This window comes from Peromyscus californicus, unplaced genomic scaffold, assembly GCF_007827085.1.
Source record: "Peromyscus californicus insignis strain IS unplaced genomic scaffold, ASM782708v3 Scaffold_12__1_contigs__length_115047231, whole genome shotgun sequence".
NCBI lineage: Eukaryota > Metazoa > Chordata > Mammalia > Rodentia > Cricetidae > Peromyscus > Peromyscus californicus.
In genome coordinates this window covers 4458649-4482628 of record NW_026294413.1, presented here as the reverse complement: position 1 = coordinate 4482628, position 23980 = coordinate 4458649, and the positions used below count along the sequence as shown (strand labels likewise).

The window sequence follows — 23980 nt, the reverse complement described above, 5'->3', positions numbered from 1 at the left end:
CCTGGCAACAAACAAAATCACACAAAAAGAGACATAATGTACAAATTAATCAGTTTTAGCCTAATCACAGGACTAGAATGTGTAAATCTGGAGGCACCTATGTTAAAATAAACAAAAGATGCAGAGGTAAACAACTTAAAATGTGGGTTACCTAGTTTTTTATTATAGATATTTTATCTAATAAAAGGATGCAGATTAAAATTCCTATAACCTAAATGATTACAGAGCTCTGCTACAATTTTTTGTTTTGTTTGTTTAGGATTTTGGATTTTCAAAATCAACTTCTGTTATTTGAAAAGATAAATATACATTTTAGCTTCTCTATTTATATTCAGAGGTATTCAGTTCCCTTAAGATTGGCCCTTTAAAGGCCTAGTTAAAATCTAGCCTGTATTGAGTCTTCCCTGAGGCCCCCAGTTCCAAGTGTGCTCTGATTCCGCAAGAACTTTGCATGTGGCTTACAGCACTGTCCTTGGACAGTAAGGTAGTGCACAGGTACAATGGAGGGGAGGGATGTAAAGTTTTTCTAGAGAAGAGCCAGTGATCTGATTGGTCGGTGTACAGGTGTGGCGTCAGGATGTCTGACTCCAGACAAGCATTAGCCTTAATGTCAGATTAAAGGACTCAGCTCCTTGGCCACTTTGGGGATCTCAAGAAGAATAGTCTTGGGAACAGAAGCTAAAACTGAGCAGATGGATTCGAGGCAGGAGAGTCTGCAGAGATGCTGAAAGGTTTTAACAAGATCCTAAACTGGAGCAGTGGCAGCCGGCAAGTGCCCGGCCAGCCTCACCTTTGGTGTTAGGTACGGAGTATAACTTAAAGCCAAAGACAAACACCAACACCTTCACGCCATGACCAAATCTGTCCAAAGAAATGTCAGGTGGCAGGAGGAGATGGGGGGTGGCCTGAAAGGTGACCACAGGAAGTCATTTCTTGGGCTCTGTGTTCTTTCCAGGGCAGAGCTTGGTGGCCTCACTGGTCATCCAATGTGTCTTCCCCAATATGTGGCTACCGAGAACTACTGACACCTAGAGACCCAGCCCGGGGGCACAGAGTCCCCTCAAATGTGAAGAGACCACACTGTCCCGACTCTGTGTTTTAGCTGTATGGGTAGAAAAGGACAGTTATCCTCCAGTTCACTCCATTTTGTGAGCTGTCTGGGAGAAAACTATTACAGCCTGAATATTAGTACTCTCTGGAGCTCCAACACAGTGCCTTCAAAACTAAAGTCACATGATGCTTCCAGCACTGTGTGAACTAACAATCATATCTCTAAAGTGTGCCAATTTGTGTTCATGGTCATGACCTTCAGACTTTATCACACCTTTTGAACACCCCTCCAAAGGTTAAGCCCACTAACAGAGACTTGGCTTTAAGAAAAGTTTACTGGAAATTAATTGATAATGTATATAATGTATCATGTATCTATCACCATCTTTGTTCAATCACATTTACTTATTTAGGGTGTGAGTATGCCTATGTGTTTTCAGCCACGAATGCATGGATGAGGAGCTTGAAAGACAATTTCCAGGAGATGGTTCTCTCCTTCTACCATGTAGGATCTAGGGACTGAACCTCAGTCATCAAGCCTGGCACCCTGTGCCCTTACCCTCTGAACCATTTCATCAGCTCCCATCTTTGTATTGAAATATCGGATAAGCTAGAAAATTCCATTTTTAGACATACCAGATATAGGTTTGTTATATCTGATAATCAACCTCGATAATACTCTATCAGAAAAACAATACAATTGTCTGTAACCAGGGTTATACATTGTGTATAACTGGCCTTGATGAAAGTTGCTTTTAAGGAAAGACTACCCGGCCTCACTCATTCCTCATGTGACTGAAGACATAACCCCAGAGCCACGGAGGTAAGGTGATGTTCCACCTCACCTCCTCACAGCTCAGCCTTGTAAAATTTCTGTTATTCGACACCATCTGTTGGGACTATATTCGGACAAATGTAGGAGGCACCAGCATTTCCCACTCTTCATCACTTGACCCATTTTAGGGCCTGTGTTTATTTCACAAGAAGGTATCCTGGTTCTGCAAGGCCCAGTGTGGGAGGAGTAGGCCCCTGTCAGATCTGTCTCCAGAAATACACAACAGAGTGGTCAGCCCCTGTGCAGAGGATCAAAGCCAAGCACTCCATTCTCCTAGCCTGCCCATTCCTGAGAGCTGAGGACAGAAAAGCGCTGGTCCACATATGCTGTTCTCCCAAAAGAAGCCAAGCCCACAGACCGTCGGAGTCTCCCCCTGCGGACAGCAGGCTGGGTAGAGTTCTCCCTCTGGCCACCTTTCACTGCCGGAGTGGTTAAGCCGCTTGGAACATTTTGTTTGCATCCTTAGTCAAGCTGCTTGGTGACCGAATCTAACTTGCAGTGTACAGAATAGAATCCAGATTTATTGGCGGGGGAAAATGTTTTCAAAGGAAAGTACACTGAGGTGTAAGTCTTAGGTGAACTTAGATGTATAAGGAGCAATGGTAGAGGAAGTTTTTCTTGTTTTGTTTTGTTTCTCTCTTAGAAGTCAGGGATCCAGCTGGTGAGGTGGCTCAGCAGGGAAGAAGCTCCCCTCACCACAGAAGCCTGAACATCTGAGTTAGGGTCCCAGACTCACAGTGGAAGGAGGAAATTGGTACCCAAAAGTCCTCTAGTCCCTATATACATGTGCATCATGACACACGTGCACTAGCATTGACACATACACATTGTATGCATGTGTGAATCTGAGTGTATGTGAACTACACAAAGAAATCAGAAAACGGAGAGACAATAGCCTTTTCTTTTCTGGCCTCAGAGGTAGCTGCTTTGGGGACTGTAGGGAGGCTTAATTAACGAAAGGATCTGCAGAGTCCCTGAGGAAAGCTGAGTTATGTAAGCACTGTGATCCAGTACAGTTTCATTTTCCATGAATAATTCACACCTCACAGTGAGAAGCTTGGGCAGACTTTTGTGTACAGCACCTGAAGTCACAGGGCAGCTCCATTTCCCTGTGGCTGAGGGGAACCTGTCAGGAGTCCTAAGGTGACACTTCCCTGCCTAGTGCATGGTCCTACCTCAAATCCTGTCATCGTTTGCATTTTGATGGGACTTTGGGATGAGGCTTCTTTTTGAGTTAAAAAGTTTCATTCCCCAGAGCACATTTGCTGGTGATAGTAAAGCCACCTCTCTAATATTAGGCTGCTGGCTTGGAGCTGCATGGATATGCAGTTTATCCTGTGTGTGTTATTCCCAGCTGGAGGTTTGTGAGGAAGGACAAACTAGCCGCAGTGCATGAACTCAACCCTGTGTCCAAGGGCTCAGTGATGGGTCGGGTTTTCTCTGTAAGAGCCAAACAGAGCAAATGTTTACTCCTTTCTGCACCCAAATCTGGATGCCTTCTGTGTGTGTGTGTGTGTGTGTGTGTGTGTGTGTGTGTGTGTGTGTGTGTGTGTTTTGGGGGTGGACCCCAAGAGACTGTGGCTGAATTTACCAGAAATGATGTTCCATGGGTCACAGGCAAACTGAGTTTTGATCTGGTCTCTTTTCCCTCTCCAGCCTTCTCTCTATGACAGAGGACTGGAGGAGGCAGTAATTTCTAAGACCACATATATTTGAGTCTACTGATTATTTCAAAGTCTATTACAGTTGGGAGGGATGCTAGAGATATTTAGGGGTCAGTGGCTTAGTAAAGAGATGTGAAATCATCAGAACATTGTCATTAAAAATGAAACCCCATGTGTAAATATCACTGCATGGAAAATAAGCTTCAAGGTAAGATTCCATCCCTAAAGTAGCCAGGGACAGACCTCTGTGGGATGGGGGGAGACTGAGAGATGGTAAGGTGCAGACCAACTTGGGAAATATGTAAAAGGTAAACTGCTTGCTACACAAATACTAAGACCAGGGTCTAGATCCCCAGCACCCCGTGTAAAAAGCTGGGTGTGGTGGCACACACCTGGAACCCCAGCAGAGACAGCCAGAATCTTGGAGCTCACTAGTCTAATCGAATCTTTGAATTCCAGATTCAGTGAGAGACCCTGTCTCAAAAAAGATAAGGTTGAGAATGGTTGAGGAAGATATACCAGATATCAACATCTGGCCCCAACATGTGTACACACACACATACATACACATGTACACACGTACATGCGCACACACACACACACACACACACACACACACACACACACACACAAACACACACACATACATTGTTTTTTTGTTTTTTTAAGAGATGCTATGGTTACAATAGATCTAAATAGGGTAACAGTTTATCTCAGGTGAGCTAAAAACCTTGCTCTGGTCCTGTTGGGTGGGAGCATGGAGTAGAAAATGCTATGGTCACTCATAGAAAAGAAGGTTGAACAGGGGAGTCCACGACACAGGAAGCTGTGTCCACAGAGACTGCGTGGACTGAGAGGCCGAGTGCAAGCACCGTGAGGAAGCTGCTCTGCCAGGGAAGTACTAGGATCAGGACTGAGGGAAAAGGAACTGGGGTAGGATGAAGAGTAACGACAAAATCCAGGGGCTGCCCTCTTCCACCCCACCACACAGCCCTCCTCCACCCTGTCACACAGTCCTTTTTCACAGCATCTCACTGTGGACAGTTTTACTTCGATTTGTCCTGAACAGATCAGATGACTGGTCTTGTCTGACAGGGGTTTATGAAGAACTGTAGCTGTTCTGGCCATTGAAACCCATCAATCTTCAGCATCGAGTGTGATACACTGTGAATCTTGTCTGTTTGTCCAGCCTTCAGCAATCAGTCTTTCGGTCTGCTGTGATTCTTGTCTGTTTGTCCAGCCTTCAGCAATCAGTCTGTTGGTCTTATCATCACACCTTGCTCTACGGGGTTCAGACATGCAGAGCCCATGTTGATAAGCACCCTTAAAAAAATACAGACCCATTGTCATGTTCTCCATGAGGCATTTCTAAAAACAGCATCATTAAATTGGTTACTGTAGGGCATCACTCAGTGTCCCCTAGTCATGGTGCATCAAGTCTGAAGACTTTGATTAAATAATTCTGGTAAAGGTCAGGAAGTCAAAAGAGCAAATTTACCACAGTTATGCCATACCTGTAGAATAATATGTGGTATGTGTGCATTGTCACGTGTGTGTACATGAGTGCAGGAACACATGTGTGCCTGAGGTTAACCGTAAATGTCTACCCCAATCACTCTCCATCTTTTTTTTATATATACAGTGTCTGTCAGTGACCCTGAAGCTCACTCTTTTAACTAGACTAGCTGGTTAGCAAGCCCCAGGAACCCTCTGCTTCCACATTCCCGACACTGGGGCTGTAAACCAAGCCTGTAATGCAATCACCACTGCACGCAGGCCTTTACACACATGCATGCTGGAGATCCCAACTGCACTCCCCATGCTAGCAGGGCAAGGTCTTTTCCCACTGAGCTCTCTTTCCTGCCCTAGAATAACATTTTTATGTGATACAAGTTATATTATAAATTGTAATTGGAGCTGGAATCGGTCACCAAAGTGCCTTGCCCAACTCACATAAATTAGCAAAGGAAGCAAGCCCAGAACCTGATGATTTGGGTCTGCCTAGAGCAATCTTTTCTCCATTTTGCCAGCCACCTTCCTGAGAAAGTACTTTAAATGATTGTGGAAGGACCCTGAGGGTTATAGAGCACCAGACAGCATGGATGTAACTCAGGCCACCACCCGCTTGAAGCACTTGCCGTGTGCCAAACATCATGCACAGCCTTTGATGTGATTATCTCTCTGAAAGCAGAAATGCCTCTGAAGACCATTAGAGATGTGGGGAACATGCCCAAGGTCATACTGTTAAGAGGAAAAGCCAAATTTCAAACTTCTCCAAACTTCTGTAAAATATCCATTTTATAGTAAAAAGACCAAGAGTATTGGAGTGACTTGCTCACAGTTATACAAGGATGAGAAACTCAGTCCCCGAACACCACATTTAGGTCTCTTACCCAATCAAAGCGTGGTTCACATCAAGTTGCTAACTGTCATTGTTTTGGGACAGCCTGGAACTTTGCTTCCTCCTTAGAATGTGGAGGTCTGTAACTAATCAAAGATACCCAGAGAAGTTAAACTTGACCCTTTGTTTCTCTACAAGTATTTTTCCAGCATTCATTTCACAACTGTTCCATCAATCATTTTTTCCATCTGTGCCATTGTTGATCTACAATAAGTGATGAGGCCAGAAAACTGCTTCTTATGTGGGTTCAGGACAGGAGGCATTGTTTGAATAGATTCCTATTGCTCATGTTCTTTTCTGGGCCCTTATTGACCCCTGAAACATGAACTAGAAAAGAAATTTCGAAGAGGAGACCTAAGAAGTGTGTAAAGGTGAAAAGGAGTCTGCTCTGTGCCTTGGACAGGGCGTTCGGAGTTGTTTGCTTGGAACTGTATGTTGGTTTGTTAAACATGAGCTGGAAGGTCCCTGCTACTTCTGCTGCTTATGCAGGAGCTACGTGAGAAGTGAAGGCTTGAAAGTTGAACCCCAGATATTCATTTGTTAACAGGATGGGTGCATGGAAGTGTCCACAGATAGTCATTTTCTCTAAGCACTGTGATCTAGAAATAATTAGTAAATAATGTAGCTTGTGAAAATGTTTCCGTTTTGTGACTTTGACTGGGAGATTAGAATAGTTTCAAAGGCTGGGGCTGCAGCTCAGTGGAAGAGCACTTGCCTCACATGCATGAGGTCCTAGGTTCAACTCCTATTACTTGCAAAAATAAAAAAGATAGTTTCATGTTGTCATGTAATATTGCCCACAGACACTTGGTAAATACATCAACTAATACTCACAACACTGTAGGAGTGCAAAGACTTTGAATTCCCATCGTAAAGAGGAGGAATATCAGGAATAAAGAGGTTGAATGTCTTGCCCAGAGGATGCATCTACTGAGCCTGGCTGCTCGGTTCCCCCATGGGTTCCCCTAACTCTAAGGAATGAGAGATTCTGCCCTTCGGGGGACATCAGCTTCCCACTGTGGTGGGCACTGTTCATCAAGCACTGGTGCAGATTGCATTCTTACAATAAAAGGTTTCAGTTTGCAGAATGATTGTTATGACAGTCAAAACTTCAATGAAAAAAATCAGAGAAATTCAGTCTGACTCCATTGTCACTGACAGTCAGTATGTATTATAGAAAGGGAAGCAAATGCATTTGATACTCTAAAAATTGTTAGTCTCATCAAAAACCCAGCATATTTCCAACATATGAGACACACCATTCAAACCTATATCTAAATACACAATAGAATTATTTGAATAACTATTTAAATAGAAACTGAAACTGAATTTGATTTAGGATTATGATTCCTAAAATAATAGCCTTAGGGAAATAAACCAACCGTTATCGAAAACCTCTATTACATATCAGACTCTTTATATGCATTATTTTATTTAATACTCATTATTGCTCTGTGAAGTACCTCATGCATTTTCCAGATGAGAACAAATCGTAGAGAATAAATGGCCCACAATTCGAGCAAGTATGTGGTGGCTGGATATGTTTAGGCCTCAGGCCTGCATGCCTGCATTTCCTGTGCTCCCCAGCACATCTGAAAGTGTTATAGGTCCGTGTGGGGACTGGCTGCTGAGAACTCCTGCCAGTCGGGCTCAGGAGGGAGTAGTTGCTGTCATTCAGCAGGGCAGCCTTTGGCCATCATGCATGCCTGAGGGAATATGTTCAGTCCCCAGCACTACCAAAAGATTGAACACAAAAAGTTCAACTGCTGCCTTTAAACATTTCAACCATTTCAGAAGTTCTCACAGAGGTGAAAACTTTTTAAAGTCTAAATTCAGTATTAGAATTTGTCTGCAAATTCTGGTGGTTGGTGAGATTGACCATTCAGATTTCAACTCAGCTATAAAAAGTAGAATGTAGAGGAAGAGAGTGCCATTTTGCCATTCCAGGCTAATAAGCCAATGGGGAATGCTGGAAAGAGTCAGCTGGAAGTCCTCTCATCCCAGACTGGGACTGTTTATTCTGTAAGCAATAAATATTTAAAACGAGACAGTTTTTCTCCATTGTCCCCATGGAGCCTCATGGCCACATCAACCTCAGTAAATAAACTGAGCGCTACTAGTTAAGAAAGAATGGTGTGGACAACCTGCAGGAGACAGGTTAAAAAGAGAGAGCAGCTACGAATTCAATTTATTCGGAAGTAAAAGCAGAAGAACTAAATTAGAGAGTCAGCTGAGGGTGGTGATGGGTCATGTGCAGAACTGAGGATCCCATTTTACAGCCAGAAATAGGAAGGAAGGATAGGTAGGGGTGGAAGGTGGTTATGGTTTGGCAAGACACAGAGACAGACACAGTGTGAAACACACTGTATGAAACCGAAGCACCCAGAAGGCTAAGGCAGGAGGGAGGGTCTCAAGGCCAAGGCCAGCATGAGCTGCGTGAGACCCTGTCTCAGTGAGAACAAGGGCTGGAAGTGTGGCTCACTGGTAGAGAGTGGAAGTGTGGCTCACTGGTAGAGAGTGTTCCTATCATGCACGTCCAAATCCCTGGTTCAGTTCTCGGAACTGAAAACTCAAGTGTCAAGAAAGGAGAATCCGGAGTTGGTGTCTAATGGGTGCAGGTTTCACTGAAGAGACCAAGCTTTCCAGGCGGACTGGGGTGACAGTAGGAAGCACAGGGAATGGACTCTGTCGTGAACTATACGTTTAAAGTGTTTTAAATAGAAAGATCTCATTTTATGTATACTTTACCACATTTTTAAACAGACAGAAGAGCTAAATGAAGACTTCTCCAAAAAAGAAGGGATTAAGAATTGTCGAGAAAGATGTCGGAGTATTAGGCCATTACTAATCTTACATTCTTCTTGTGATGAAATTCCCACTTGTCCCCATGTTCCCCTTTAAGAGTTCTGTTTTCACAAGGACGATGACTGTGAACAGCTGTGAGTTTTCCTCAGTGGACTGAGTTTGTTAGAAGTGAGGTTTATCCTGGGACATCAGGCCTTATTAAAAAAAAAAAAAAAAAGCCTGCTATTTATTCCCTGACAGTATGTCACTTCTTGCTCCCTCTCAGCATTGGATATTAGGAGCCATAGAGCTGGGATTCTGGGACTGAGGAAAATAAAAGATATCCCCCTTTCTCATGGGTCTTACATAATAAAGGGTATAGACAATGAAAATTTGCAAATAATTATAGTCCAAGTAATTATGGGATTCAGATCACCTCAGAAAGAGCTGACTATTGATGAGGACACTTGGCAATAAAGAAATAAAGAATGTGACTGCTTGGTAAAGCACCCTCCTCTGGCTTTCCTCTTGCCCCGCACCAGGGTTCCTGGACTTCTAGAGGTGTTGTTGGGGAGAGCTGGTTGTAAAGTCATCTAGATACCCACCACACCGAGGGACAGGTGTACTGCCAGCAAAGGGAGAGACAGATGGGCTCAGGCAGCTCACAGGTCCACTTGGTGGCATAGCTGAGACTCTGTGTCCCTCACATCTGCTTTCTGTGTTTTCCTTTACACTAGAGCTTCAGACACAATTGAACAGCCAGATTAGTCTCTCTCTCCCTTCCTTTCCCCGCGCCCCCCCCCCACACACACACACCAGGCAAAGAACTAAAAGAGGGTTTCAGGGTCTTCAGTGTCCTGGAAAATGTGTTGGAGGGCAGCAGCATCTCACTGCCTTGAGAAGTGCCTGAGGAGGTTCCAACACAGGAAGATAAGCTTCCACACCCAGCACTTCTCGTCCATCTTCCTGCTCATCCCTCTGGACGGAGCATTTGGTGGTGTTTTTGCCATCGGGGCCTTCAAGCCGGACCCTAATGTGCTGAATTCCACACTCTGCCCCACTGTGAAAGCAGGTACTGCAGCCAAGATGTGCCCAGGACGCCAGGCTGGACACTGGTAGCAGATACAAAAGCAAGGCAGTGAGCAGCATTGGGGACCTTATGTCAAATACTGCAGGAACACATTTCTGTGAGTCTCCTTTTCTTTTTGACCTGAATCTTTAATTTATTACTGTAAGGAAAACCACATGATTGTAAAAACAAAACAAAACAAAACAAAACAAAACAAAACAAAAAAAAAAAAAACCCGTGTTGTGTGAACAAATCTTTCTGAAATTTCTTGGCACTTGCTGTATAAACGGATTGTTTTTAAAAAGTAAAATAGTTTCTTCAGGCCTTTTATTATTTTTTTAACTTGGACACTGGTGTCTTTTATTCATTTTTCATTCTTGAGTTATTAACTCATAGCTGTGAAAGCTTTAAGATAAACTTGATATCAAAAATAACCATAAGCCAATAATAGACACATTGATTATTATCCATTTATACAACAAAGAAAATCTTAATAATATGGTGCCTAAATTAGCTTTTCCATGTAATTTTTTTTCTTCAGTTCAGCCTCCATGCCCAGAGGTCTGCACCAGTGAAATCACTCAGGAGTGGGCTGCCTATAACCACAGTCTCACTTCCTACACGTCTTATTGCAAATATTCTAAATATTTTAGGATATTTACTATATAGTAGGGAAATGTAGCCTTCTTTAACATATACAGTCTGCATTTGGAAAGTGTATTTTTAAAGTTCTTTGACCCGTGGCTTTGGAGCTCAGTTTTCCTGTAGAAACAGCAGTGGCCTTGATGGTTAGGTCACCACATTACCTAGAGACGCACTGTAAGGGTTCTTGTGTTCTTTCTGACCAGACTTCTTAGGTGAGCTCAGTCCCCAAAATGCTTTCTGCAGAAAAGGAGCCTTGGCCACAGCACGCCTTCTAGGTACCCTTTACAGTGTAGTTCAGACTCATGGCATGCTTACTGGAGAACAGTGTGGACAAAACACTGTCCATGCACATGGAAGTGTCTGTTTCTTTAGGATCTGAGAGAGAGAGAGAGAGAGAGAGAGAGAGAGAGAGAGATCAAAGGCACATGTCTCCTAGACTATGATTAAAACAAAATAGCCCTGTTCTGTCTTTTGCTTGCTGGAGATGGAGTAGCCATAGTCCATGCTCAAGTCCACCACTGACAAGTCAGTAAGGGACAGTCTGTGGAACAGTACTGGGATGTACAGTACGGTGAAAACCTGGGGTGTGGAGAGATGGCTCAGGCAGTTCAGTGCTTGTCATGTGAGTATGAAGACCTTTGTTTGAATCTGCAACAGTCATAAATAAAGATGAGCATAGGGATGTGCATCCATAATCCCAGCACTGGGGCACCAGAGATTCTGGGGCTCGCTGGCCAGCTCATCCAGCCAAATTGGTGAACTCTGGATCCAGTGAGAGATCCTGTCCCCCCAACAAGGTGATGAGCAGTTGAGGAAAACTCCCTGCCTGTATTGACCTCAAGCCTCCACACTGACATACACGTACACACACACACACACACACACACACACACACACACACACACACACACACACACACGTGCACATGAACAGAATCTGAGACTAGTTCCTGGGTGGCTGTGAACTCCTCCACACCACCCTCCCCCGCTTCCATTATACTGTGGCTTGCCCTGCCTGCTGCCTTTCTTCCTGGCTCTCACTTGACCCTTCCAGTCTGGGGCTCAGTTTTAGTTTTTGCCTTCATTCACAGCTGCAGAGCAAACATGATCTCACAGCTCTTCTTTTATGAATAAACACACAACACCCTTCAATATATTTTTAATAACACCACAGGGCCAATACCAGGGAAAGAAAAGAACGGGGCAGGGGGACCCGCCATATTTACCTTCTCCTTATTTGTATGCAAAAGTCAGTCGTCCTTGGGGGACACATATTAGAATTTCATGTGCTGTTCAATTACAACCTAATATAAATGTTGGTGGAAGGTAATCTGAGGACAGCCCTCCCACCTCAGAGTGAAAACAGTGGAAACGATCCTTAGGATTCACCCACAGGTGGAAGAGGAAAGCCAGGACTAGAGTGGGGAAGAGAGGCCTTGCTGTTAAGAGTTGGATGAGGAAACCCCCATGAGTCTTGATTTTCCCCCATGGGTAAGCTGGCACTGCACCCCATCATTGGAGGTCAGACAGGAGATGCACATGAGGAGAGTTCCCGTCCCTGTTAGAAGGATTCACAGTGGCAGGAAAGGCCCACCTGAGCCATCTGTAAAGGGAGGTGACTTTTGTCTGGTTTGTGTACATTAGCAATTTCTTTGCAAGCATATGCAAGCCCCTTACTTCCCTACATTATATAGTATGTTTCAACCACATAAATAGTTGTGGACACAATTTTTTATAGCCATCTAGTGATTTCATTTGTATGGCATTTGGTAAAATGAGGAGTTATTTGTAATTAATTCTATGTATTATTTCTATTGGAAACAGTCACTCTGGGGCAACCTTGAGCATTTCAGAGCACACAAGTAAGGACCAGTCCTGCCTCAGTGTGAAAACACTCCAGAGCTGAGCTCAGAGTCCCACTGCAGTAAGAACACACGGAGTCTAGATGCTTCCACACACAACTTGTGTTAATATGAGTTGTAGATGCTTGATCAAATCAGGAACTTCCACCTGTAGATGTTATCCTGATAACTTGTCAGTGCGGGCCTTGGTTAATAATCTTTAATGAGGGTGTATTACCACCTTTCATACAGAGAGAGCCCAGTTACTAATGTTTTACATGGCATGTATATTATCATATACATGATAATATATATATATTAGAACATATACCCAACATCTTCCATTTATTCATGGACGCATAAGGCAGAACAACAGTTGGAACAAAACTGCTGTTGGAGAACTACCGAGTGTCAGAGGCATGTCATCCAACCTGTTTTCTTTTCTTGGAATGAAACTGTCAATTTGACCATTTGCTCCCAGGACCCTGGGTTATACCTCTTCTGCACAAATAAAATCTACATTTCAAAGTAAGTTAAATGTGGTGGCATGCTGCCTTTCCTCAGAACAATAGTCCCCTAAAATAACAAGTAAGACTTCTTTTTAGAGTCTGGGGTATAAAGGAATTGGTAGAATGATTGCTAGCATGCTCAAAGCCCTGCTTTTGGCTTGCAGCATCTCAGAAAACAAGCCCTGGCAGCACATGCCTATAATGCCAGCAGTAACGGGGTTAGAAGCAGGATAATCAAATTTCAAAGTCATTCTTGACTACCTAGCAAGTTTGAGGCCAACCTTGGACTAAATGAGACCCTGTCTCAAGAACAATCTTAAGACAGCTTTTCAAAGTATCCTTGCATGTACCACTAATTATCTCTGAACTTTTGATACAATTAATTTATAAATAGTCATGAGATGGGCTGAGGAATGTATTTATTTGAAAGTGTACATGTATTGACATTAAAATTGTAGCTTTAGTTAGTGATTTCAATCTCATTTCACCAAGAGACAGAAGACATTTGTGTTTGGCTTCAGTAATTCATACTATGATTAAATACCAAATTGCACTGATCCAAAAATATGCAGATGTCTATGTGCTGCAATCCGAATACTCCGTGGGTTTTTCCTCTCTGATAACGTCAGGAAACTGACAGTGATGGCGGCCGCACAGAAGAGGGGTGGAGCTACAGAGCAGAGGAGGGGAGAAAATTAAACAGTGGGAAGTCTGAGCAGAGCATAAAGTCAATGGAGTAGTAAAAAGAACACGGAGAGGAGAGGGCTTGGGACACACGTCATCGACAGAGCTCATTTAGCATGTGCAAGACCTGGATTCAATCCCAGCACGGAAAAGCAAGTAAAGAAATAAATATCAGAATGCTAGGCAACAGGCAAGTCTCTTTTTAAAAAAAAATAGTTTTGTTTCAGAAAATAGGGAAACAGCCTTCTGCAGCTGCGGAGCCCTGTGGCCGTGGGTACAGTCTTCCATGGCTGCAGAGCCCTGTGGCCGTGGGTACAGTCTTCCATGGCTGCGGAGCCCTGTGGCCGTGGGTACAGTCTTCCATGGCTGCGGAGCTCTGTGGCCGTGGGTACAGTCTTCCATGGCTGCAGAGCTCTGCGGCCGTGGGTACAGTCTTCCATGGCTGCAGAGCCCTGTGGCCGTGGGTACAGTCTTCCATGGCTGCAGAGCCCTGCGGCCGTGGGTACAGTCTTCCATGGCTGCGGAGCCCTGTGGCCGTGGGTACAGTCTTCCATGGCTGCGGAGCCCTGCGGCCGTGGGTACAGTCTTCCATGGCTGCAGAGCCCTGCGGCCGTGGGTACAGTCTTCCATGGCTGCAGAGCTCTGTGGCCGTGGGTACAGTCTTCCATGGCTGCGGAGCCCTGCGGCCGTGGGTACAGTCTTCCATGGCTGCGGAGCTCTGCGGCCGTGGGTACAGTCTTCCATGGCTGCAGAGCTCTGTGGCCGTGGGTACAGTCTTCCATGGCTGCAGAGCCCTGTGGCCGTGGATACAGTCTTCCATGGCTGCAGAGCTCTGCGGCCGTGGGTACAGTCTTCCATGGCTGCAGAGCTCTGCGGCCGTGGGTACAGTCTTCCATGGCTGCAGAGCCCTGTGGCCGTGGATACAGTCTTCCATGGCTGCAGAGCTCTGCGGCCGTGGGTACAGTCTTCCATGGCTGCGGAGCTCTGCGGCCGTGGGTACAGTCTTCCATGGCTGCGGAGCCCTGTGGCCGTGGGTACAGTCTTCCATGGCTGCGGAGCCCTGCGGCCGTGGGTACAGTCTTCCATGGCTGCGGAGCCCTGCGGCCGTGGGTACAGTCTTCCATGGCTGCAGAGCCCTGCGGCTGGGAAAAAGCTCTCCTGAAATAGTTGCCTCCTTTAGACATGTCCTTCAGGTGGAGGTTTTGTTTGCTAGCCATGTTTTCCCTCTGCTATCCTGGCCCCAGCCTAGAGAACTGTTCCTTTTATCCTTGTATGACAAGCAGTGAAACAGTCGCAGGGAAAGGGGCATTCTATTTTTCCAGGATATTTCACATACCCTGAAAAGCTACAGAGATGTCTTCTGTGGCCTAAGGGTCCCTGCTCATGCCTGCACTGCCTGCTGCCTGGTGGTCTTCTGCGATGTGACGCTGTCCTCAGTTACTTCCTATGTATTCATCCAGACACTCAGCCAGATACTGGTGACTCCTATGTACCAAGCCCCCATCCTAGACACCAGAGACATAAAGGGGAGTTAGACATCCATCCTGAGGAATTTGCTGAGGACTTGGTTAATGTACCTACCTGGAAATATCCTCCACAGCTTGAAGTTCATGATACAAAGATCCTCTGAGGTTCTTTGGTAGTTCAGGAAGGCCACACAAATATTTTATAAGGTATATTTTATTTATTTCTCCAGAGTCAGCCATTATAAAGACAGCATTTGATGGCTAGTCATGGGGGAGATTTAAGGAAAACATTCCTTGCTCTTCTTTCATTGTTTAGTGGTTTGGATGCATGGGTGTATTCACTGAAATGTCATCCACATCAGTTAAGCAAAGCTATTCTTAATGAGTCTAGTATTTGAACTACTATCTCTGAAGATAAGATATCTGAATCTTGGCAATGAGTGTTTTCTGTAGCGAGGGTAAAGGTTTCTAGAAGCCATGTAGAAACTTGCCCTTTTGAGAATATACATTCAGCTCCCAAAGATCATCCACAAGAATAAACTCAGAGGCATTAATACATGGTCTCTGAAACACTAGAGCAATCTCATGATGCTTTGCCTTCTTTCTTTTTCACTCTCCTGCATGAAGATGGGCTAAGTCAGGTGCTGAGTTCATGGCACTGATGAGTTCAAATTCAGTGTTTCCTTTTCTGCACAAACTACTTTGCTTTCAACCATTTCACACTCGGGCCAGATCTCTTGCAAGTGATGGATGGCTCAGCCTAAATCCATCATCATTAAGAAAGAGACAAGACAATGTGAATATTTCATAGCTAGTGACTGAGTCGAGGACAGAATGACTATTTTCTTTTTAGGTAGTGGGTGTCTGCTGGTCTAGTGCCCTACTCCTGGGGGTGAACACTAAGGGTCTGGAAGCTGCAGGGTTAGCTCCCCAATAGTTATTCAATCCCAGTCCCACCAACTTTCCTGCCACTGTCTGCCCTGAGGATGCTACAACTATTGCTCTACTCAGGAAGCAGCGGTCTTGACTTGGTTGGGCATCTCCTCCACAGAGTGGGTCTGATGCATACATCCACCAACCGCCTGTTGCCGAATCCGCCCACAGACGTCATTCTCCGTCATGTGGGTCAGCACGCTGTATATGCGTGCTGACTGGCCCTGGCGGGCTTGTATCTCCTTAGACCCACCCAGACCACGTCTTTGTGACTTTTTCCGTCGTCCATGTCACACATGTCACTACGGACACACGAACTAGTCGGTGGTATGTCTGATAGGAAGACCCTGTTGATGCTTTCAGGAGCCATTCATGCTTTTTCTTCAAAAAAAAAAAATCAGACCACTTATGGACTATGTTCACACTGAGGAGAATCATCAGACTGTTAAATACAGCAGCTTAAGGGATGTAGTTTAATTAATTCATATGATTTCCTTTCCTTATTGATAAGTAGATTGCAACCATCTGATGGTTTTGCATCACACATATTGTTACAACCAGAGGAACCCCAAAGGATTTGTGAAGGCACGCCTGGTTGGAGGTCAAGTGTGTCTGTCTTTTCTAAATTGAACCATACATTTTGTGGGTATCAGCTGTCCTCATTTTTGTGTTGTTCTTCTTTTAGTGGGAAAGGGATTTGAAAATGATATTTTCAGTTCAAAGTTTTGACTTACCATACATGACAGACCATAGTCATACTTAAGAAGTTTGCCCCTCCAGTCACAGTTCTGTTTCAGTAAATACTACTTCCTTAAGGGAATCACCCACCAGGAAGATACACAGAAAATGGGTCTTGTTCAATACATTTGATTTTTTTTCCTGCCACAGCTTGCCAGTGTTTCACAGAAGCTGAAGCAGTGGCTCTTTGGTGGGGTAGGGTGGCAGGAGTTTCTTGCATTCACTGGGAAGAGGCTGGGGTGGGATGTAGGTGATCACTGAGGGCCAGCACCAGCTCCTTCAGACAGCACACACTGTCCTCCGTTTCATGCACCTGGCTGGTTCCTCCGGACTCGCCCTATGGCATCCCCTTTCTCTGATTCACAGGCTCAAGGGGGCTCTTCTGAGCATCCTTCTCAGTTAGCATGTTATGAGGTACAAAAAAGGCTTTGGAATCACAGCTTCCCTTCATTCATGGCATGGATCTGAGACAGGCCACCATTTTCATGCCCTGAAGAGAATTCTCATGCCAGGAGCAAAGTGAGCAAATATCTGGTTATGCAAGACTTCCATATCTGCAAAATATGGCTACAGCACACACTAGGCTCATATCTGATAGATGTTCTCAGCGCCTACTGAAAGCCAAGAGTGTAGACACTAAAACTCAGGCAGAAACAGAGAAGGCCCTTTAGGAGAAAGCTAGCTAGCTCTCCATTTAACTTGTACACAGACTTTTGCGGACCTAATGAAAGTTTTCAGTTACCTCCTCCAAGAATGTCTGGACTGCAGTGCCCTGAATTAGACACCTTGGCTAGCAGCCTCAGCTTGGACTAAAGGCAGGAAAGAAGCCTGTTGTGCTTAAATTTGATGGGCTGTTTTAAAAGTTTTTCAATGTGTGTGCAGGGTGTGTGTGTGTGTGTGTGTGTGTGTGTGTGTGTGTGTGTGTGTGTGTGTGTGTGTTCATGTAAGATTTCCCACACGGGCTGAAGACAGAGGCCTCAGGTGCCCTGCAGCTGGAGGTACAGGCAAGTTGTAAGCCTCCTGATGTGGGTGCTGAGAACCGAACTGGGGTCCTCTGAAAGAGCTGGAAGCACTCTTAACCGCTAAGCCATCACTCTAGCCCTGATACTGTAATTAACCATTTCTAAATATACAAACTCAAAATTAGGGTTTGTCCAAATCAGATTTGTAGGGTATGCACCAGGTCACCTATAACACCTAGAAGCCTAGTCTTTTAAGAATATGACTTGTGCCCATACTTAATGTCCAGGCACCTCTGAAGCCTTCAGTCTTGGGTATGAAAACCATCATGAAGAATGGTGGAGAGAGAGAGGTGGAGAGCTGAAGAGGTATAGTAGGAGATACATAGATAGTGTAGAAGAAAATCTCTGGGGCAAGCCTGTAGAAAAAGGTACAAAATGTACCTATTCGTCTTTGAACTGTAGCCCTTTAGCATCAATTAAGAATAAAACCCAACTAAAGGAAAGAAGGTAAAAAACTAGAGAGAAGTCCCTGACACCATCTTCACTTCCTGCAGCACCCCAGACACCACAGATACAGGGGTTATGTGTCTCCTAACAGGAAAAACAGTCATCAAAGGGACAGTTTTGAAATGAGTGGCATTGGTTTGCTGCTGCTCATCACCTTAATGTTCTATTTTCAAGGGTCTCTTTTTTTCCAAGGGACACTTCACCCTAGAGCAGTAGTCTCAACCTTCCTAATGCTGTGGCCCTTTAATACAGTCCCTCATGTTGTGGTGACCCTCAATCATAAAATTATTTCATTGCTACTTCGTAACTGTGATTTTGCTACTGTTATGAATTGTAGTATAAATACCTGATATTCAGGATATCTGATATACAACCCAGGTGGGGTTGCCACCCACAGGTTGACCACTGTCCTAAAGTGTACTTCAGACAGGCCCAACAAGTTAGAGTTCTCAGAAAAGAAAATTAATAATAAATGATACTTTCACGAAAAAAAATGTTGCCACCTCCAAATGGAACTTCTAAGGAGAAAAACTGAATGCTTTCCTGACCCCTAAGGTCAAGTTTTGGAACCTCTTGAAGTCCACAGCTGCTATGAGTATAACTCATCCTCTTTATCTACACATACATTCCACAGATAGACAAAGGTACAGCCCTGAACAGCCAGTTTTCTGGTCTAGATTCAAAGTAGCAGTCATGACTTCAAGTTCAACAACACCAGAAGCCACTTTTGACTTTTGAGTAGCCTGGAGCAGAGGGGAAAGGCAGGCTGGGTGAGTCTAGGCAACTTTTAGTTACAACTTTGAGACTGAGTTCCAGTCCAGCTACTCAGTTTTCTCTTTGTCACACACAAGTTCAAAGCATTGTTGTAAATTTCTATAATGCAAATCTACCCATTCTCATTTTACTGGGCTTTCTGTAGGGTGCCTGTCTTTCCAGGTGTTTGTAAATTTCATTCTGTCTGGCTTTTTAATTTCTGCCAATAAGCAGGATTGTGCATTTTCAAAACATACATTATTATATGTTTGTCTCAGGAACTAGAAGATTCCCCTAAATCTTTCAGGAACTCTTGCTATAGCAATGAAAGGTAGAGGAAAATGGGACATGATTTGATGTCTTAGGAAATGGTCCTGATGTACAGACAGCATGGAAGCTCGGGGATGAAATAGAAGAGATTCCTATTTAATAATCTTATAAAAAGTTATAATCTATTTGGAGAATCTAAATATTACCTAACTGTAATGGTGTCATTCGAAGACAATATGATAAATGCATTCACATATTAGATCCTGTGTTAGTATCTACATATAAAAATTATATGTTATTCTTATTCACATCTACCAATATATGAAATAAGGAATGCTATTTTCCAAATTAGTTTCAAATTCCAAGGAATTTTTTTAAGAACAAAAATAGGGTAGGGGCTGGAGAGATGCCCAGTGGTTAACTTGCTGCTCTTCCAGAGGACCCAAGTTTGGTTCCCAGCACCCAGGTTGGGCAGTTCAGAACCTCCAACACCCTCTTCTGGACACCCACCCACATGTAGCATCCTCACTCACAGACACATATACATCCATATAACTAAATATAAGTAAATAAATCTTAAATGAATAACCTTGGTATCTGAAATTTTGAACTTTCATTTCACATAAGTATTTTTTGTAAATCAGCCCATTTTCATCAGTTCTATATACATCTGTATGCCTCAATAAAGGATGAACGTGTTTATCACTTAGACTTACTAAAAATACTACATATGAACTATTGGAGTGTTCAAAGAAAAACATCCATATACATAAACTCTGACGTAATAGGATGATGAATTGCGTTTATAGACATGGCCCTTTTCCTGGGAACAGAAGCCTGGCGTGTGGTGATATTAGCTGATGTTTACCATAGCGGTTTTGTCAGTTATTTCTTGGAGATTTTTGGCTATTTAACAAATAAACTTTTGTTCATTAATTATGCAGAGTAAAATCAAAACATTGCACAAAGAACAAATAGTTTTGATAAAATTTTACATCTAAGCTTGATATTTAATGGCGTAGACCACATAGGCAAAACTCCCTCACCTTTACAAAAGGATAGAGTTAGAAAGGGACATGATTGGACTGAGGGTTTAGCTCAGTGGCAGAGTGTTTGCCTAGCATGTGCAAGGCCCAGGATTCAAAATCTAGTAATGCAAAAGCAGGGATGAGGACCTTGGAGATTAATCCCGAGGACCATAGCTTGAATTTAATAGTAAACTATTAAAGCTTTGTTTGAGCTTTATCTATGCTTTTGGGTTTCTTAAGAATATCTTAACTGCTTAATTAGATTGTTACCTGTTTTCTCTTTACTCTGACATTTAAGCATATTCTGCATTTGAAACTGGTTGCTGTTATATTTTGGAAACAAGATTATGTTTGATAGGACTATATCTTTGAATTACAAGTTAATAATTAAACTACCTGATTGATTAAGTCTTACATATTTATAGTTAAGTTCATAAACAACTTTCAGAGAATAAATTCTTTACTTAGGCTTTCTTATTGCTAGAGCAAATATCAATTTGATAGTCTTGTGAACATATAGCAAAGAAATATGAAGCAAATGATTTAGGAGATTGAGGTCTAAACAGACTGCCTGCCCACATACATGCTGTCATGGTGCCATAGAGAACACTGTGTGTTTGAGTCACCATTCCTTACCACAACTACACAGAAGAAATTGCTAAGTGTGAAATCATCAGCATGAAGGGTAGAGATTTTACAAAGTTAATGGTTGTATCAGAATTATGAGAAATTGAAGATCATTCTACTTTCACATATCTTTTTGCAAAGAGTAAGACTTAAGCTCTTTATTTTCCCTGCAGAAAGTCTAAATTGCATTTGTCTTTTTCTTCAACAGATAATTCTGAAATAATCAACAGAAATGGAATGGAATGCCAAGAATCTGCATTGAGAATAACTAAACATTGTTACTGTACATACTACCCTGTTTCCTCCTCGATAGAATTGCCACAAACTGCATGCTAAATTTAGTTCTTCTGGACAGACCACAACCCTAAGGCTAGTTCTGCTATGTCATATATGAGTATTAAATATGGTATGCTTAGTATATTCCAGCCTAAGATAGTTAACTACCTGAGACCAGCTGCGATGTTCAAAGGCATAAAGGATGAGGTTTTCTTTTACAGGGTTCTAAGCATAGTTTCTGTCCTAGGAATATTGTCTTATCTCCATAACTATAGCTGATGCAGAAAGTCCAGCCAATATACTCATTTCGACTCAGAATATTTCAAATTTAGCAATAAACAGTTAGCATTAGTTTAAGTACTTATTCCAAGGGCAGGTTCGATTCTAACTCCGATCACCACCATTTCATTTCCTGACTGGATCAAAGGGTATGATTCACTTCTTGACGAGATGAACACTGCAGCAAAGATGAGAAGTGAAGTAAAACAGATACCTGCCTCGCAGGTCTAAAATTTGAATGGCAGTTCAAGCACAATTGCTGGGGACACATCCAAGTGTGGGTTTCGGTTTGCCTGGAGATGCCGCACTGAATCATGGGATTCTAGAATAACATTGCATAGATTGAAAAAAAAAAAAAAAACTTTGCACGGTATGAGCTTCATACCCCACCCAACAAAGTCTTGAAGGTATTATTTTACAAGTATATTTTTAAAGTTGTTTTATAAGAGAGACTTTGTAGAAGTGCCTAGATTTTGCCAGACTTCATCCAGCTTGACAAGAATGAAAGGCTCATGCCAATGAATCTAAGGGAATGGTCTTTCAAACTCGCCCTCCGGTTGCCTGTTACCGAATAGCTCTTCTAAACTAAAACCTAGTCCAACAGGGAAGCTGTAGGTGGGGAGGTCTGTATAATATTCCAGTTTAAGTACGTCTGAGTTTAGTCACGACAGATGCAAACTGTGACTTTAATCTAAATTACTATGTAAACAAAAAAGAGGTAGATAGTTTCACTTTTTAAAATATCCATTACTGTTTTTGCATTTCAAAAGTTGGATTAAAGGGTTGTAACTAACTACAGCATGGAAAAAATAGTTCTTTTAATTCTTTCACCTTAAAGCATATTTTATGTCTCAAAAGTATAAAAAACTTTAATACAAGTACATACATATTATATATACACATACATATATATACTATATATGGATGAAACATATTTTAATGTTGTTTACTTTTTTAAATACTTGGTTGATCTTCAAGGTAATAGCGATACAATTAAATTTTGTTCAGAAAGTTTGTTTTAAAATTTATTTTAAGCACTATCGTACCAAATATTTCATATTTCACATTTTATATGTTGCACATAGCCTACACAGTACCTACATAGTTTTTAAATTATTGTTTAAGAAATGAAACAGCTGTTATAAATGGATATTATGTGTAATTGTTTAAAACATCCATTTTCTTTGTGGACATTTTAGTGATTGAAGTATTTTGACTTTTGAGATTGAATGTAAAATATTTTAAATTTTGGTATCATCGCCTGTTCTGAAAACTAGAGGCATCAACCATATCAATTTTTTTTGATTGAGAAAAAATCTGCATTTAATTCATGTTGGTCAAAGTCTAATTACTATCTATTTATCTTACATCAGATCTGATAATTGTATCAAAAGAAAAATCACATTCTGAGTATAATCTTGCGTAGTGCTTGTATCGTGTTTGTTTTAATTTGTGGAAAGATATTGTATCTAACTTGTATTACTTCAATAGTTTTCATCTTTATGTATTATTGATATTTGTAATTTTCTCAGTTATAACAATGTAGTTATGCTACAACTTGCCTAAAACACTCATACTTATTTTTTTCTTTACTTATTCATTTAAACTCATGGAGAAGATAGTAGACATTACTAAAAGGTAAATTATGGGAATCACTGAAATATTTTTGTAGACTAATTGTTGTAACTGTCTTTATTTTCTTTCATTTCATGATTTTTATTTTAAAAATTATTAGCACATAGCTATTTTCAGCCCTTTAATAATGGAGCATCAAAAACATCACCTGTATCCCCCAGCAAATATAGATGACTGTATTTTTTACTATGATATCCATTTTCCAGAATTGTGATTATAATATGCAGAGAGTCAAATATGCCATTTACAATAAGGAGGAGGCAAGGCAAATGCATAGATGTACAAATATATGTACAACAGATTTTGCTTTTTATTTATTTATAATGTAATTTTATAGAATAATTCTGGGATTTGAGAGGATCTAAAACTATTTTTCTGTATAAATATTATTTGCCAAAAGTTTGTTTATATTCAGAAGTCTGACTATGATGAATAAATCTTAAATGCTTTGTTTAATTACAAAAACAAAATCACCAATATCCAAGACAGGAAGATGTCAGTTCAACAGCTACAGCAGTTAGGAAACTAACTCCACTTGTACGGGACTCCATTTCACTCTTGATTTTCAGGGTGTAACAGCACTTCACAGACATGTTCTTTCAGCCACATACCACTGGTCACATTTCTACTAAATCTTTCCATAACACTTCTTACAGAATTCCCTCATTCGTTATCTTACAGTGTGAACAGGAGTCTAATTTGTATCAATTCTATGTTTTGGTTGTAATATTCAGTTCACTCACCCAATGTACAACCAATGAAATAAAAGAAGCATTTAAAAGGATTGTGTGGGCTTCCTTCTTCTTTAGACAGTTAATTAGTTGGACAGAAATGTTTTTACTTTGGTGCAGACATCACTTAATGATATGAAAGAACCAACAGTACTTTTAGATGGGAGATGGGCAACGCTTTGGTTTTATTTATTTACTTACGTTTTTTTTTTTTTTTTTGGTTTTTTTTGTTTTTTTTTTTTGCTTCGGGCTTTGGCTCTTTCCTTTCACACTTTCATTTGAGGGGTATATACC

General features: G+C 42.1%; 1 protein-coding gene across 9 annotated transcripts in view; it reads left to right on the top strand.

Annotated features, from left to right (window-relative positions):
• Mbnl2 (muscleblind like splicing regulator 2) overlaps positions 1 to 23739 on the top strand; it is a 168749-nt gene extending 145010 nt beyond the window's left edge. For all 9 annotated transcript variants that reach the window (XM_052732458.1, XM_052732453.1, XM_052732456.1 and 6 more), the window contains one exon: positions 20974 to 23739. In XM_052732458.1, the coding sequence (XP_052588418.1) occupies positions 20974 to 20988 (15 nt within the window). In that variant the 3' untranslated portion in view covers positions 20989 to 23739. The remainder of the gene's footprint in view (positions 1 to 20973) is intronic.
• Positions 23740 to 23980: the final 241 nt, after the last annotated feature.